Genomic DNA, 13,684 nt, shown 5'->3' with positions numbered 1-13,684 from the left:
CGATAGGGTGTTGTTTGGGGTTTTCTATATACACGGTAGTTAAAACCACTTCCCGCCGTTATGGCATGAACACATTTCCTGGCAGAACACTGCCTAAAAATAAGACATTTCTCTTTTCATATCATAATCTCTTTCCGAGAAAAAGCGAGGAATCAACCCCGAGACCCAGACTCGCCGTTAAGCACAGTGATCAGTTCGCTGTGTCCTGTCTGTCCCCTAGAAAATGAAGAATGAGCGCTTTAGCGAAAAGGAATAGGGACCAAAAACGGAACTCAGAGATTCGCATACACAGTACCATCCCGTAGCTCATGGATACTATCCGGACTGGTCGGCGAGCCCACCTCAGCGTATCGCCTCCCATCCCGCAGCTCATGGATCGTGATGCGGCGGTGCGACTTTCTGCGCCGCGAGCCGCCCCGGGTAGTTCCCGGCGTGGTTGAGGATTCGCGCGCCGTTGCCGTGGGGGCTTCGCCGGCTGCTGTTGCCGCCGCCAACGAGCTCATGCTGCCCGATTCGCTCAGGCCGGCGATGCTGTGCGCTGGCGTGGTCTCGCGGCTGTCGCGCTCGACGGACGCTTGCAGCTGGTGGTCGGCGACCATCGCCATCCCGGTCTCCTGGTACCACTGACGCAGATCCGTGGCGTAGGTCTCCTCCTCGTCGCCGTACTCGACCGGCGGGCCCGAAACCTGCGCGTCGTCGGCGGCGGCGGAAGACCCGCTGAACACGGCCCACGCGCTCGTCTCCAGGCTGGCGAGCACTATCGCGTGGTTGAAGCTCTTGACCTGGAAGTCCCGGAGGAGGATCGCGTCGCCTTCCGTCAAAGACGGCAGCGCCGTCTTGTTGGACCGGAAGATCTGGGCGAACAGTACAGTGCCGGCCAATGACGGGTCCGTGAGCCCAATGGTCAGGAAGTAGTCCTTCTTGCCCGACGTGGCCCGGAACGCGGGCCGGATCTCGGCCACGACCGAGATGGTATCGATGAGCGCGTGATAGTGGTCGATGAGTGTGGCCAAGGGGGCGAAGTAGGACAGCTTGCTGCGGAGACCCGGATAGTTGCGGTTCATGGCGACGATGCGAGGGGTATCTCGTCCGACTAGCATGACTTCATCCTCGCTGTGGGCGGCGTGCACTTCGGTGTCTTCGTCCATGTGTTCGCCTTCGTGTGGGTGAGGTTCCCTCTGCGAGGGTGCAGAGACAAAGCTTTCGACCTCGGAGTCTTGTTCTGCGGAGACATATTCTTCGCTGGACACGTCCTGCATTTCCGCATCCTCCTGTGTGGGTTCGGGTGTAGGTGGCATCTCGTCCGCAGCCGTAGTCGTTGGAGGGGACTTATCCAACCCGGTCAGCTGCGAAGGCTCTGGTGTTATCAATTGATGGTCTAGTTGGAGACCTGGACTAGGATGGCCTAAGTCAATGGGCAAAGGCAGGCTTGAGGATGCACCTTCCAGTGACAAGCCTGCATCAGCGGGCTGTTCTTTTGCCAAAGCTGGCTCTGGAGCTTCTGGTTGTGCCTCCGAATTCACCGGGCTATGTCGCGAAAAGGTCATGTGAGTCTCTGCTTGAACAGGAGTCGACTCGAGAAGTGCAGGGTCGATGGGTGTTTCAGCGAAATGCGATAGAGGACCAGTGCTGTGATCATTGTCGTCGAAAGCAGGAGCGCTGGACGACACAAACTCGAAACTCTCATAATCAGGGCCATGGACGACAGTGGTTGTGTGGATCTCCTGGGTACCAGTATCGGTTTCTGAATTTTGATCGCGATGCAAGTCATGACCTTGCATATTCACAGGCACTTCTCTCTCCCCCGACTCGTGCACATGGTCAGCATGATCTGCTTCTTTCCCATCGCGCTCCTGATCGTATGCTCCATCAAGCTGGTTGATCTCAACCTCTTTAGTCTGTGTATGCGCAGCATCGACTTCTCCGGTCTCAGTGTGTCTTCCCTCAATGCTTTCTGCGACAACGCCTTCCTCTCTCGCCTGCTCGTCATCGCTCAGCTGCTCCTCTGCATCACTTGCATTTTCTGACTGTGACTGTACATCTTCGATGCGCTTATGTACTGTCTTGTCACTTCGCAGCTCCGCCGGGCTTCTTTCTGGTTCTTGTACGTCCTTTTCGTCCTGAACCGGCCATTCGTCAACATCAGAACCAATGTCATCCTCAGCATCCTCGTCCGCATCCTCGTCCTCATCCTCATCTTCAACCTCGGCCTCGACCTCAACCAGATTTTCATCTTCATCTTCATCATAATCCTCTTCCTCATCCCCATCAACAAGCTCAGAGTCCAAGGCTCCATCAGCCGACGATACTGATCGATCAGAGTCTGAAGCACCTGCATCCCTCCGCCCTGAATAATCCGCAGGTTCATCCTCACTGTCACTGTCCAGAACAATGATTTCCGGAGAATTCCTCTTCCGTTGCGGTGCTTCATCCCTGGTATATTGCGAATCGAATTCAGAATCCACACGTCCACCGTATCCGTCCTCATCCTCGTAATCGTACATATCCTCCTCCTCTTCCCTGCCCTCTTCGTCCTCTTCGTCTATATCCTCTTCATCTTCTTCGAGTTCCTCAAATTCACCCTCGTCGGAAACGTCTTCCTCATGGTCTTCTGCTTCATCATCGTCGACATAATGGCCTTCAGCCCTTTTCGGGATCTCAGAGTCTCCCACAGATGATTCTGCTTCGTCGCCAGAGTCCATCTCAAAATCGGCCCTTGACTTGATTATGGGCTCGATTTCTTCTCTCGCATCTTCTTCATTATCGCGGCCAATTTTAACTGATTTAGTCTCCGAACCCTGACTGGCAAGCTCATCCTCATGTTCTTCGCTGTCCGAGACCTCTTCACTAACTTCCTCGGCGTCAGAATACACCTCTTCTCCCTGCGGCATATGGTCGTCTACCGCTTCGCCATCACTCTTCTCAGTATCGGATGGTTCATGTTCGCCTCCTGGCACGAACTGTTCAGTTTGTAGCGAGTCTCCGTCCATCAGTTCCATATCTTCCCTGTCACTTTCTGCCCCCTCGGGCGAAGTATTGGCATGGTAAAGAGATGAGGGTTTAGTCTCCTCTTGGCTCGCAGCTTTCACAGCAGTTGGTAGTTCCACGTCCGTCTCAGGGGCCTCGGATACAGAGGCCGATTCGTCGGCTTCGTTAGTAGCGCCCGTGGCACTCACAAGAGAGACTGTGGGCGTTTCCTGAGCTTGGATCTCAGTGAACTCTAGCTCTGCGTCGAACCCAATCTGACTTTCTGAACGCGAAGTTTCCAAGACTAAGTCTGCCTTGGATGCCATAGCCTGCGCCGGATCAGAGGTGACGGGAACTGATCCGAAGTAGCCAAGCGGGCTGTTCCCTGAGCTAACGAGTGGCGATGGGATAGGAAGTCCCGGGGAAGGAATAGGATTTAACCGTGGAGTGTCAGTAGGAAGATGACCCGCAAGGCTTGAGATAGTCTTATGCATCATCTGGCGCGAGAAATGCGATACATCTGGTAGGAGAAATTGCGCATCCGATTTGGGTTTGGACTTTTCCGGAGAATCTTCGTCGCGGGAGACGGGTGTTGTTGAGGACTCCGGCGCGAGGCTCGAGGCGAAGCTTACAGGTTCTGGTCGGTCTTCAGGAACAACGGACGGCTGGGTGTCCTCGTCTTCTTCGGGCGATGCAGGCACTGTGAGAGCTTTGGCGGTAGCGTCCATCTCATCGGCAGCCGCAGCCTCTTCTAATTCCGCAGCCGCTTCGTTGAGCCAAGCCTCGTCGTCGAACATGGCCGTCCAATCTCCCGGTATCTCCAAATCCTCCGGGCTGGCGGGCTCGTCCACAAGACGCCAATCGTTGCGCATACTGAACCTCGCCCGTTTCCGTCCCTTTCCCGGGACGAATCCATCCTCCTCCGCGAAAGGATCGAAAGCTGAGTTCAAGGTCGCGCCAGCAAGATGGCCTCCCGTTGATGTTCGTGATCGTTCGAAAAAAGCGGGCGATTGCCAAACGGCCGACTCGAGGCCGCGGTGGTAGGCGCTGCCGGTCACATCGGGTGTAGTCGGTGTGGGAGTGGTTCTGTCGGCGGAGAGTGGGGGAGAAGACGGGGGATCGATCTTGATGGTCGATAGATGCTGGTCGGATCGCCATATCTGAGAGTCGAATGAGCTATTGTCTCTTCGCTTTGCGGTCAGGATGAGATCGTGCGGGTGCCTACCTCGACCGTAACCGTGCTGTCGAAATGCACATCCCAAGCCACGCTCTTGCCCGGGGTCAGAACCTTCGGATCGTTATCGGCCAACCTGGATCCTGCCAAGCTGAGATAGATATTGTCGCCGATCCCGACGTGTGACTTCGCGACCTCTTCTGCGACGTGTCCGTGGAAGACCACCCTGACTTGTCCCCCCGACCGCCGAAGCCGAAAGTCCGGTTCGGCCAGAAGCAAACTGATTGATCGCGTGGAAGACGAGAAGGGCCAGAGCAGTGCCACTACACCGTGGACAGCGTGTTCGGAGAGTCCATCGAGCGTCGGGGAGAGTTGCGCAATAGGGACCGTGGTCGATCGAAGGAGCTCGGAAGCCGGAGGCTGTTGTTGTTGATCGGGGACGTCCATCGCTGTGGCCGCTTATTGGTCATGCGGTTTCCACATTGCCTGAGATACAGGTGCTTCCTGCCGCGAGGTTGTAAGTGCGCTGAGGTGAGAGAGGGTTGGTCGACTGTTGTACAAGGAGGAAAACAGCTTCTTGTCTGGACAAACACGCGTGGAATTCCAAAGATTGCGGAGTTTCATCCGGGACGGGAGGAGGTTGCGTCACAAAGCCATGCGTACTGGAGGTGTAATATTACATTCTTCCCCTTTGTTGTTGCCGCTTTCGCTGGGAGCGGAGCCGGTAACAGTATGTTAATTCCATGACTTATTGTTCCAGGTCTGCATTTGTTGCAGAACTGGGTATAAACCTCTCCGGAGTCATGATGCATGGAAGATTGTATGCGTGAGTATTGTCGTTGCTGTTGAAGGATTCCTGAATAGCGATGTTCATAGACACAAACCATCCCAAGGACCTGAACAGGCCATGGCCGATGACGGAGCACGACATTCCCCGCCACCATGCAGTCATCGCCCCCAACTGTTGTATCCATTCCTTGCATTTGTCTTATACTAACTACAATCACTACATCTTTGCCATTGACTCTATCGGTCCAATACAATGACACGGGCAACGCAGATCCGTCGAATAGCGGTTATTGGCGCAGGACCCTCGGGCCTTGCAGCGGTCAAGTACGCAAGCGCACCCCGCCCCAGCCGCGTTTTATTGTTCTCCGTTCTCATGGCTCATCAGCGTCCAGGTACTTGCTAGCCGAGAGATTCTTTGACAGTATCGATGTCTTCGAGCAGAGGACTTCCGCAGGTGGCGTCTGGAACTACTCTCCGCGTTCTCTGAAGGACAATCTGACCAGCACTATACCGCAACTGGACCCGCACCAGCCCCTCGAAGAGCCAGTATGGTACACAGCCGAGGGGCGGCGAGAGCCGGTCTTTGTCTCGCCAATCTACAAAGCATTGGAGACCAATCTCCCCAAGGAGATCATGCGGTACAGCGACAAGCATTTCGATGCCAAGACCCAAGTCATGCCCACGCATGCCACCGTGAAGCAATATCTCCAGGAATATGCGGAGGAGATCCGCAACCTCATCCAATTCGAGACCCAGGTCTCGGAAGTCAGGAAGGAAGTACTCGGCGCAGGTAGCTGGTCGGTCACGACAAGAAACCTGCGCACGGGAGACAAAACGACCGCCTCGTACGACGCTGTTGTGGTCGCCAGCGGGCATTTTGATCTCCCGTATACACCAGATATCCCTGGCATCAGAGAGTGGAACGCGGCATATCCTGGAGCTATACTGCACTCAAAGCTGTATGACTCTGCGGAGCAATTTCGCGGCAAGAAGGTCATTGTCGTGGGGAGCTCGGCGTCGGGCCTCGATATCGGTAACCAGATCAACGAGGTCAGCAAGGGCAAGGTCATCGTCTCCGAGAGAAATCCATCGCTTCTGGCGTCCTCCGCAACAGACTCGAGCAAGGTGTATCGACCCCAGATCGCGGAGTTCCTGCCGTCGGACTCGCATAGCAGAGCGGTCCGCTTTGCAGACGGTCAAGTTGAGGGCGAGATCGACGCCATCGTGTTCTGCACCGGCTACTTATATTCATTTCCTTTCTTGTCCTCACTGGATCCACCTATTATCACGAACGGCCGCCGCGTGCTGAACACATACCAGCATCTCTTCTATATCCATGATACCACGCTGGTGCTCAGTGTTCTTCCGCAAAGAGTCATTCCATTCCCCTTGTCAGAGAATCAGGCGGCTGTTTTTGCGCGCGTATGGTCAGGGCGTCTTGGCCTTCCACCGAGAGATGAAATGAGAGAGTGGGAACAGTCCACTCTGACTGAGAAGGGAGACGGGACGCCGTTCCACTTGCTTCCGTTCCCCCAGGATGCTGATTATATGAACTTCTTGCACGACTGGGCAGCCAAGGCTAAACCTCGACAGGGGCTTGATCATAACGGACATGGTAAACCTTGCAACTACTGGGGCGAGAGAGAGAGGTGGATCCGGGGATCGATTCCGGATATCAAACGCACATTTGCGCAGAAAGGTGCCGAGCGCCGCCTGGTCAAGGCTCTCGAACAAATCGGGTTTGAGTTTGATAAGTGGAAAGAGGAGCGGAAGAACTCTGCTGGTGCACATAGACTCTAGAACTCGTTAGACATAGAGGTCATTATTTAGATGTTCATTTTATTGGGATAGCATCTGTGAGCGAACTACAAATACGAACTTCACACCAAGCACTCATCTAGAAGCGGCTTGATCTTTTAATGACAATGAAGTCCTCGAAATCAGGAGGCTGGGCGCATAATCCTCCACAGTCCATTTCCAACACACCCCAAAGTACTCATGATGCATCTAACTATACCTCTGGCTCGAACAACGCGGCCTCCTCATCCCACCACTTGCTGAAAGCCACCAGCCTCTCAGTCCGTTCCTTTGCCATCTTCAGCCCAATCTCAGTCTAGAACTTGGGTCAGCCTACACCCACTTTTCGGCAATATCAAAACATTGATCAAGAGGATCCAGCAATACATACCTTCATCATCCCCTCCAACTTCACCAACTTCTCATCAATATGATCCCGCGATCTCTGCATGGTAGCATCCGGAACCCTAGCGCCGCCATAGGTAAACATCCTCCCAACCCCAATGGCGCCCAGCGCATCCAGCCGATCCGCATCCTGCACCACAGCGAGATCAGGATAATCCTCCAGAACCTCCTGCACTTTCTGGGGATTTTTGATCTCGGTCGAGTACGAGACATGATTCACCACCTCCTCGACATGTTCGATCTCGTCCTCCGAGACACCCGCCTGTCGCAGCACGATCGCGACCTTGGAAGTCTGCTCCCCGGAGGCAGACGCGGGTGGAGCGTATTTCTTGTCATTGACATCATGAAGAAGGCTGTGATTCGCGTAAGAGATGATACCTTTGTTGGCAATCGGGGAGGAAAGCCGGGGAAAGAGGAGACCCACGCGCTCAGAAGGATAAGATCGGGCCGATACCATTCGTGTCTTTCGGATTCGGTCTCGAATTCGGCGGCCAAGATCTTCGAGGACAGGGCTACGACGCGCAGGATGTGCTGGAAGTCGTGGGATGCATCGTACTGGCTCATGTGCTGGAGGACGGCCTCGGCGACCGACTCGAACACCGCATCCTCTTCGACGAGGTACCGTCCGTAGTTGGACTTGCGGGCTGCCTGTAGGATTTGGCGGAAGGTGTCCATGGTGTCTGTTTGTACTGTAAGTTAGAGAGAGTGGTATAGCCAATTTTCAACGGGCCTGATTTGATTGGGGAGGGGAAGATCTTATCTTTCGTATCTAATCGGCGGCCCCGGGACCTGCCGCTGCCCGATAAAATGTATTCCCTGCCTAAGGCTTCCACTGGGCATCCCAAGTCATGATAAATAAGCGAGGCAACATATTTAACTAGCTGGTACAAAAATCTCCTTATACCTTATCAGCAATATCATAGTCTTCATTCTCGCACAGGGTGTCCCTATACTGTGTGTAAATTTGTAGCCATGATGAGTAATTACTGAAACTAGTGGGAGACAGATCTATCTGAAAACATTTGTCTTTACATACAACGGTGATTCAGACAGTATGGTCATTCGGACTGAAGAAGATCCTTTACTAAGGAGCCACGCAGAGTCCCCAGATGACATTGATCATGAACAAAGGTAGTACCCGAGTTCACGAATGTAAGACAAGCATGGGGAACGGAAGCAAAAACCCAAAGAATATTCACGGGTGACACCATCTGACTTTCTAGGTTCGTGCTGGTGGCTATTGAAGGAACTTGGAAGAGGGTTATCACTGAGTGTGAACCGACCTCCAGATACCTCGCCACTTATGTTGTGATAGCTTGACACGATCTGCTGCATTATCATGGTCACCATATTTCATTATGGTGTCAAAATCCCTTGCAAGCAAGTATAGTACCAGCGACCCTCTGGTCAGTTCTCTGTCTCTTGGGGTCCTTAATAAGCCAATATCGAAAGTGATCCCACGGCCCAAACGGCAATGTAATGAATACTTGTGTTTCGCTTTTTAATGGTTGAACCCTCTAGAAATTATATGCTCAAAGTCACAATGGTTAGACTCCGGATCAAATAGGCTAGGTCTGGATTTACTAGTCCAATATGCCATGGTAGGAAGGGCAGAAGATTGAGTTCAGTTCCCTGCCAAGTCAATACTAGTATGTTGATCAAGCTACCCAGTCTAAACTCAATGACCGAACGCTCAATCTTTGAAGATTTGATGGCATGATTTTTGCATGATCGCACCAGTACTCTCCAGGTCTGGCGAGCATTCATTCCCCGGTCTCCCTTCATCCTTAGCCCTAAATTACCATACCCGAGGAGTACCGTTGGACAACTCCGCGGCCATCCTTGTCAACTGATAAGTACAACAGGGGTCTGAGGACCTTATGAACAATCCAAGATAAGTAAAAGCCATAATATCAGCTTACAAAATTGGTAACAAAGGCATGCCTCTCAACTACTAATTTCCGACTTACAACCACGCAACAGAAACGCGCATTCTCTTTCAAGCTCCGGACGACCGACTGATAAGTGACCATCACGTGCCAGCGATCACCCGCGTTGTTCCCGACGGACCTCCTCATCACTTTCACTACTCCTCCACCCCCCCCAACTCCGCCTACAGCTCCCCTCGCCGACTTCTGTTTGAGAGCGTGGCTTCTTGCTCACTGCGCTGATTTTCCTCTTTATTGTCAAACTCATCTAGAGCATTCTCGCCGCACTTCCTTTCTCCCAACAAGCGTTCATTGTTCGACTTACACCACCATGGATCATCCCACTTCGGCCATGCTCTCAGTTCGCGCATAATGTGGCGCAAGCGCAAACTGTCCCCTCACGCATGTAAAAGTAATACCGAATCACGGAAGAAACGTTGGAAGGAACATTACACCATATCGTCAAGCGACGATTCAGACGACTCAGAGCACCAGAGCGAGACATTGGCCGACGACGAATACTATATCAACTGTATACTCGACGAGACAGATACTCAATACCTGATTGATTGGGAAGGACCTTGGGAGCCCACCTGGGTAAATATGCTATTCCCATCTACTGTATGACAGGAACCTATTCTGACTGTTCGTCTTTTCTTGTATTCAGGAACCAAAAGAACACGCCAGCGCACTTGCTGTCCAGGTCTGGGAACAGAAGAAGCAGCAGGAAAGGCGCACTCAGAGCGAAGAGACGCAACCACGTAATACTCCACCGTCGCAATTATCTACTTCCGGCTCACAAACACACAGCGCGGAGCAGCTGGATTTCGAGCCTGTTGCGCCTGAAACTCCTCCGAACCGTACCCACAACAACCCGGGTTCTCCGTTATTTGTTCCCATCGATCATATACCGGAAGTGCAGGAAACTTTGCGGGACAGTTCACCTGAGAGCCAATTGGGACCACCGTGTACGGAACAGTCTGTGAACACTCAGGCGCAATCGCGAGACCAGTTGCAGGTGTTTGAAGAAGTGCCCACGACACCTATTCCCTCAGAACTTCGTATAGCTGGCGAATCATCAGGGACTCAACTTGTAGAGTATCCACAAACGACAACTCCCGCCCTCAACAGTCAGACGTGGGGAAGTGTTACTGTTGTGGATACTATCCCGCGACAGGGTCTCAACCAAAGCACCACTTTCGTCTTTTCTGCATCTCCACGGCCGTTGGATCGGGTATTCAGCCACCAAGCAAGTGCTTTGAACGAGATACCGGAGACACCATTCGGTCCATCCAGTGTTGCAGAAAGTCAGGTATCTCGTCAAGGCTCCACAATTTATAGCGCAAGCTCGCAGTACTCTACGGTCTTTGGCAAACATTCTCTAGCCGCAAGTACTCTGGGATCTTGTTCAAATCTATCAAACCATTATTTGTCGCAAGGTATTGCGCGCAATCCGGTGTCCTTCATACAGGCTAACAGTCGCAAAGGTAACACCAGCGCTGGTCGCGTGAGTTCCATACCTGAATCAGTCACTGCCCGTATTGCGCAAGCTACGCAAGGATCTTCTATCGACACATTAAGCTACGAATCCACAACTGTGGCTGTTGTCGAAATGGAGGGTCAGGATAAAAAAGGTATGTCTGTGGCGGAGAAGATGGAGAAATACAGCCAGTTTGAAGGGAGCACCCCAAGGGAGAAGATCAGAAGCGCGTACGCCCAGCTGCGAGCGCAGAGTGTTGTACCGCCGGAGCCAAGCGCTACGCCATCGTCGGTGGGTGAAGCCGGCGACATCGAACCATCGCCGGTGGCCTTGCCCGAGACCGCCGCCCCACTCAGCGTGAGGATCGACAAAGACTCGGCCTTTCATCCTCCTCATCACCCACCCGACGAACCCCCGGTTGTCATCCCATCGCCGCCCCTGGAACCCGCACACATGGATCCCATCCACCACCATGATGTACAAACGATTCAACCACATGCACTGTCGGTTGACCATACCGAGGAGTCTATTCCCGGATCTGTCCTGCTTGGTCCGTCGGAGTTCGCCATCCCGCTCCCCATGGACTCCAGGGTCAAGGATGATTACGACCGAGTCCTATCAAGCGAGGGTGATCTCATCCAGGAATTCAGTGACGGCACTAGCACACAGGCAGATCAGGTACTATCCAACAGCTCTGGACTTGGCCATCAAAACTGACTCTAACACAGCGTGTGCGCCTCCTGCCCAAGATACATGAGGTGTTAGAACGTCTAAGCAACGTCGCCACGCATCCCGACCTAAACGTCGCCAAGCATCTCAACGACTCGCAAGCGGACTTGCGACAAGAGGCCTCCTGGGCGGAGTATTCGAGTGCCAAATTCTTGCTTCTGTCCTATCTCGTTCAGTCCACAAGTGAGCGCGAGTTACATTTGGTCATCATGGTGAACGGCGAAAAGACCCAGAACGTCGTAGAGCGGTTCTTACTGGGCAAAGGCCTCGCATATACCCGCCCGCGCGAGGATATGGGTCCTGGAACGAACGTCGAGGTTTCTCTGGCTAAGGGGTCTTTGAGCTTTGGAGTTCAGTCAACACGCAATGATGGCATTGTGGAAACTTACAAAGCCCCCTCTGCGATCATCGCTCTGGATTCATCGTTTAACACCAAGATCCCCTCGGTCGAGCACATGCGGACTACCTTCGCTCGCCATGGGAATCTGCTTCCCGTAATTCGCCTGATCGTGTCCAATTCGAGCGAGCATCTCGAGCTTTGTTTCTCTAACCTGCCTGAGCTGCAACGTGCGCGGTTACTGCTGCAATATACGACGCGTCTGAAAAATTCAGTTGGCGACCTTCAAGACGATGCGCTCGGGGTATCTGAAGACGCAGAAGAGCTTGTCTCGTATCTTTCATCAGACAACTTCAATTCTCACTGGTCATTACCGCACATCGAGCCTCTGCACATTGTGAATCTGGAGGAGCTTCACCCCGTCCCTGAAGAGCCATCAAGCCGACCTGATGTTGACCCTTCGCCATTGGCGACACCTCTACTGCAAAAGAGAGCATTCGTAAGTTCACATTGACCTCTAAATGCAAGCAGAGCCTTTGGTCCTAAAGCAAGAATCGTACAGACGGAAGACGCCAGCGAGCAAACATCAAAACGGCCACGAATGGAAGAGTCGCAAGATGCCAGCCAACTTACTGAATCCACCAAATTTCCCAGCCAAACGCTCGACGGCGAACTTCGCTCCCTCGAGAGCAACCTCGTCCAACTCCGCCATTCGCATACAAACGAGATCCAAAGACTCCAAAACGCACTTGCCCAGACCCAGGCCCGTCTTCAAGAACGAGACCACACCCTCGAGCAACTCCAACACCGTTACGAGACGCGCACCAGAGACTTCCACAAGCTCCGCCGCGAGCACGAGAAGCTCATTGAAGCTAAAGCCACCGTCGAACAGCGTAGCGAGAGGAGCAAAGAAGAGCTGATCAAGATCAAAGACGAGCGGACGCAGCTGCGACACGACCTCGAGCAAGCTCGCGCTGCCCTCAAATCCGACGCAGGTAGCATGGCCGCCGAGCTCGAGACCGCCCGCGAGGAGATCCGACGCCTCACCAAGGAGAACACGGGGCTCGAGCGCAAGGCGGATTACGAAGCCAAGCAGACCGAGTACACGCGCGAACAGTACCAGACCGCCTCCAACGTCGCCGCGCAGTCCGGCAACGAGAACCGCCAGCTGCGCGACGAGAACGAGACGCTGAAGCGCAAGGTGGCCGGCGACGCCAGCCGGCTCCGCGAACTTAACCAGAAGCAGGACGAGGCCCGCCACCTTGCCCGCGCCCTGGAGCTGGAAGCCGCCCTCGCCTCCCGCGAAGATCTCCTCCGCAGGAAGGAGGAAGAGCTCCGCGAGATCCGCAAGAACCGGCCCTCCACCCGGTCCACCAGCACCCAACCGCGGAGCCCCAAGTGGACGGCCAGTCGACCCACCAGCCCTGGCATCAACAACCACGGCGGTAACGGATCCTCTCTGGCCACGGGCCGGGGCAGTGCGCTACGGTTCAGTTCGGAGATGACTTTTTAGTTTGTTGCTGCTGCATGCAACGCAAACAGTCATGATCATCAAGCCCATGAGTCGTCCCCTATCATCCATCCGCCTTGGCTCTCTTTCCCCCTTTTTCGAGCAATGCACCCAGTATGCATGCACAATGCAATAAAGATGAAGCACTGATGCACTACCACCTCAGCGAAGTTACATCCCAACCCCTTCCTTCCTTCCTCCTTCACCTCCTCCACCACCACCACCACCCTTACCTCAACCCACCGCGACACCCAAGCACGCCCTTGCATAGTTCCACCACCCACTTTCTTAGCCATTTACCAATCCATACAAATCAAATCAAATATCCGAGCATAAATAAATCTATCACGCAATCTGAAATCCCCTACGGCACTCTGTCCTTGGTATCCAAACTTAGTCCTCATAAGAGCCATTCATCCAATCCATTCAACCATCACATCACACAAAAAGATACAACACAACACATAACATACCAACAACCATCGCAGCTCTAATCCCAATGCCACCAATGCTAATACCAATGCTAATTACCACAAAAGGCACACAATGAAATGCAACTCCAGTTATA

General features: G+C 53.4%; 6 protein-coding genes across 6 annotated transcripts; 4 read left to right on the top strand and 2 right to left on the bottom strand.

Moving 5' to 3' along the window:
* Positions 1-57: 57 nt before the first annotated feature.
* On the bottom strand, positions 58-4,591 carry BO97DRAFT_480165 (uncharacterized protein; the record flags this gene model as incomplete). The annotated part of the gene is made up of 2 exons (XM_025700735.1): positions 58-4,127; positions 4,193-4,591. The coding sequence occupies 2 exons, from the start codon at positions 4,586-4,588 to the stop codon at positions 273-275; spliced, it is 4,251 nt and encodes a 1,416-aa protein (XP_025548316.1). The 3' UTR covers positions 58-272.
* A 448-nt stretch (positions 4,592-5,039) lies between these two features.
* On the top strand, positions 5,040-6,740 carry BO97DRAFT_375227 (putative flavin dependent monooxygenase). The gene is made up of 2 exons (XM_025692980.1): positions 5,040-5,254; positions 5,323-6,740. Exons 1-2 carry the CDS (start codon positions 5,184-5,186, stop codon positions 6,728-6,730), a joined length of 1,479 nt encoding a protein of 492 aa, XP_025548315.1. The 5' UTR covers positions 5,040-5,183; the 3' UTR covers positions 6,731-6,740.
* A 48-nt stretch (positions 6,741-6,788) lies between these two features.
* BO97DRAFT_375223 (HD domain-containing protein) lies at positions 6,789-7,856 on the bottom strand. Its single transcript, XM_025692979.1, has 3 exons — positions 7,557-7,856; positions 7,119-7,485; positions 6,789-7,043 (listed from the first exon to the last, which is right to left on the bottom strand). Exons 1-3 carry the CDS (start codon positions 7,805-7,807, stop codon positions 6,942-6,944), a joined length of 720 nt encoding a protein of 239 aa, XP_025548314.1. The 5' UTR covers positions 7,808-7,856; the 3' UTR covers positions 6,789-6,941.
* Positions 7,857-9,236: 1,380 nt separating this feature from the next.
* On the top strand, positions 9,237-10,022 carry BO97DRAFT_185444 (uncharacterized protein). The gene is made up of 3 exons (XM_025690424.1): positions 9,237-9,657; positions 9,728-9,821; positions 9,881-10,022. The coding sequence occupies exons 1-3, from the start codon at positions 9,433-9,435 to the stop codon at positions 9,904-9,906; spliced, it is 345 nt and encodes a 114-aa protein (XP_025548313.1). The 5' UTR covers positions 9,237-9,432; the 3' UTR covers positions 9,907-10,022.
* Positions 10,023-10,579: 557 nt separating this feature from the next.
* On the top strand, positions 10,580-13,138 carry BO97DRAFT_185412 (uncharacterized protein). The gene is made up of 3 exons (XM_025690422.1): positions 10,580-11,218; positions 11,269-12,105; positions 12,169-13,138. Exons 1-3 carry the CDS (start codon positions 10,673-10,675, stop codon positions 13,117-13,119), a joined length of 2,334 nt encoding a protein of 777 aa, XP_025548312.1. The 5' UTR covers positions 10,580-10,672; the 3' UTR covers positions 13,120-13,138.
* BO97DRAFT_185421 (uncharacterized protein) lies at positions 13,136-13,677 on the top strand. The gene has a single exon (XM_025690423.1). It carries the CDS (start codon positions 13,233-13,235, stop codon positions 13,608-13,610), a length of 378 nt encoding a protein of 125 aa, XP_025548311.1. The 5' UTR covers positions 13,136-13,232; the 3' UTR covers positions 13,611-13,677.
* The last annotated feature ends 7 nt before the right edge of the window (positions 13,678-13,684 follow it).

Source organism: Aspergillus homomorphus (assembly GCF_003184865.1).
Source record: "Aspergillus homomorphus CBS 101889 unplaced genomic scaffold BO97scaffold_40, whole genome shotgun sequence".
NCBI classification, from domain to species: domain Eukaryota; kingdom Fungi; phylum Ascomycota; class Eurotiomycetes; order Eurotiales; family Aspergillaceae; genus Aspergillus; species Aspergillus homomorphus.
Note: the sequence above shows the minus strand (reverse complement) of the source record. Positions and strands in the feature narration are given on the sequence as shown.

What these genes read in the sequence shown, in the direction of transcription:
- BO97DRAFT_375227 (XM_025692980.1), top strand. Translation starts at nt 5,184, where the DNA reads ATGACACGGGCAACGCAGATCCGTCGAATAGCGGTTATTGGCGCAGGA. An exon ending in TCGGGCCTTGCAGCGGTCAA is followed by an intron (nt 5,255 to 5,322) that starts GTACGCAAGCGC and finishes ATCAGCGTCCAG; the next exon opens with GTACTTGCTAGCCGAGAGAT.
- BO97DRAFT_375223 (XM_025692979.1), bottom strand. Translation starts at nt 7,807, where the DNA reads ATGGACACCTTCCGCCAAATCCTACAGGCAGCCCGCAAGTCCAACTAC. An exon ending in GATCTTATCCTTCTGAGCGC is followed by an intron (nt 7,486 to 7,556) that starts GTGGGTCTCCTC and finishes CGCGAATCACAG; the next exon opens with CCTTCTTCATGATGTCAATG. An exon ending in AGTTGGAGGGGATGATGAAG is followed by an intron (nt 7,044 to 7,118) that starts GTATGTATTGCT and finishes CCCAAGTTCTAG; the next exon opens with ACTGAGATTGGGCTGAAGAT.
- BO97DRAFT_185444 (XM_025690424.1), top strand. Translation starts at nt 9,433, where the DNA reads ATGTGGCGCAAGCGCAAACTGTCCCCTCACGCATGTAAAAGTAATACC. An exon ending in GACCTTGGGAGCCCACCTGG is followed by an intron (nt 9,658 to 9,727) that starts GTAAATATGCTA and finishes TCTTGTATTCAG; the next exon opens with GAACCAAAAGAACACGCCAG. An exon ending in GAGCGAAGAGACGCAACCAC is followed by an intron (nt 9,822 to 9,880) that starts GTAATACTCCAC and finishes AGCGCGGAGCAG; the next exon opens with CTGGATTTCGAGCCTGTTGC.
- BO97DRAFT_185412 (XM_025690422.1), top strand. Translation starts at nt 10,673, where the DNA reads ATGGAGGGTCAGGATAAAAAAGGTATGTCTGTGGCGGAGAAGATGGAG. An exon ending in CTAGCACACAGGCAGATCAG is followed by an intron (nt 11,219 to 11,268) that starts GTACTATCCAAC and finishes ACTCTAACACAG; the next exon opens with CGTGTGCGCCTCCTGCCCAA. An exon ending in TACTGCAAAAGAGAGCATTC is followed by an intron (nt 12,106 to 12,168) that starts GTAAGTTCACAT and finishes AGAATCGTACAG; the next exon opens with ACGGAAGACGCCAGCGAGCA.
- BO97DRAFT_185421 (XM_025690423.1), top strand. Translation starts at nt 13,233, where the DNA reads ATGCATGCACAATGCAATAAAGATGAAGCACTGATGCACTACCACCTC.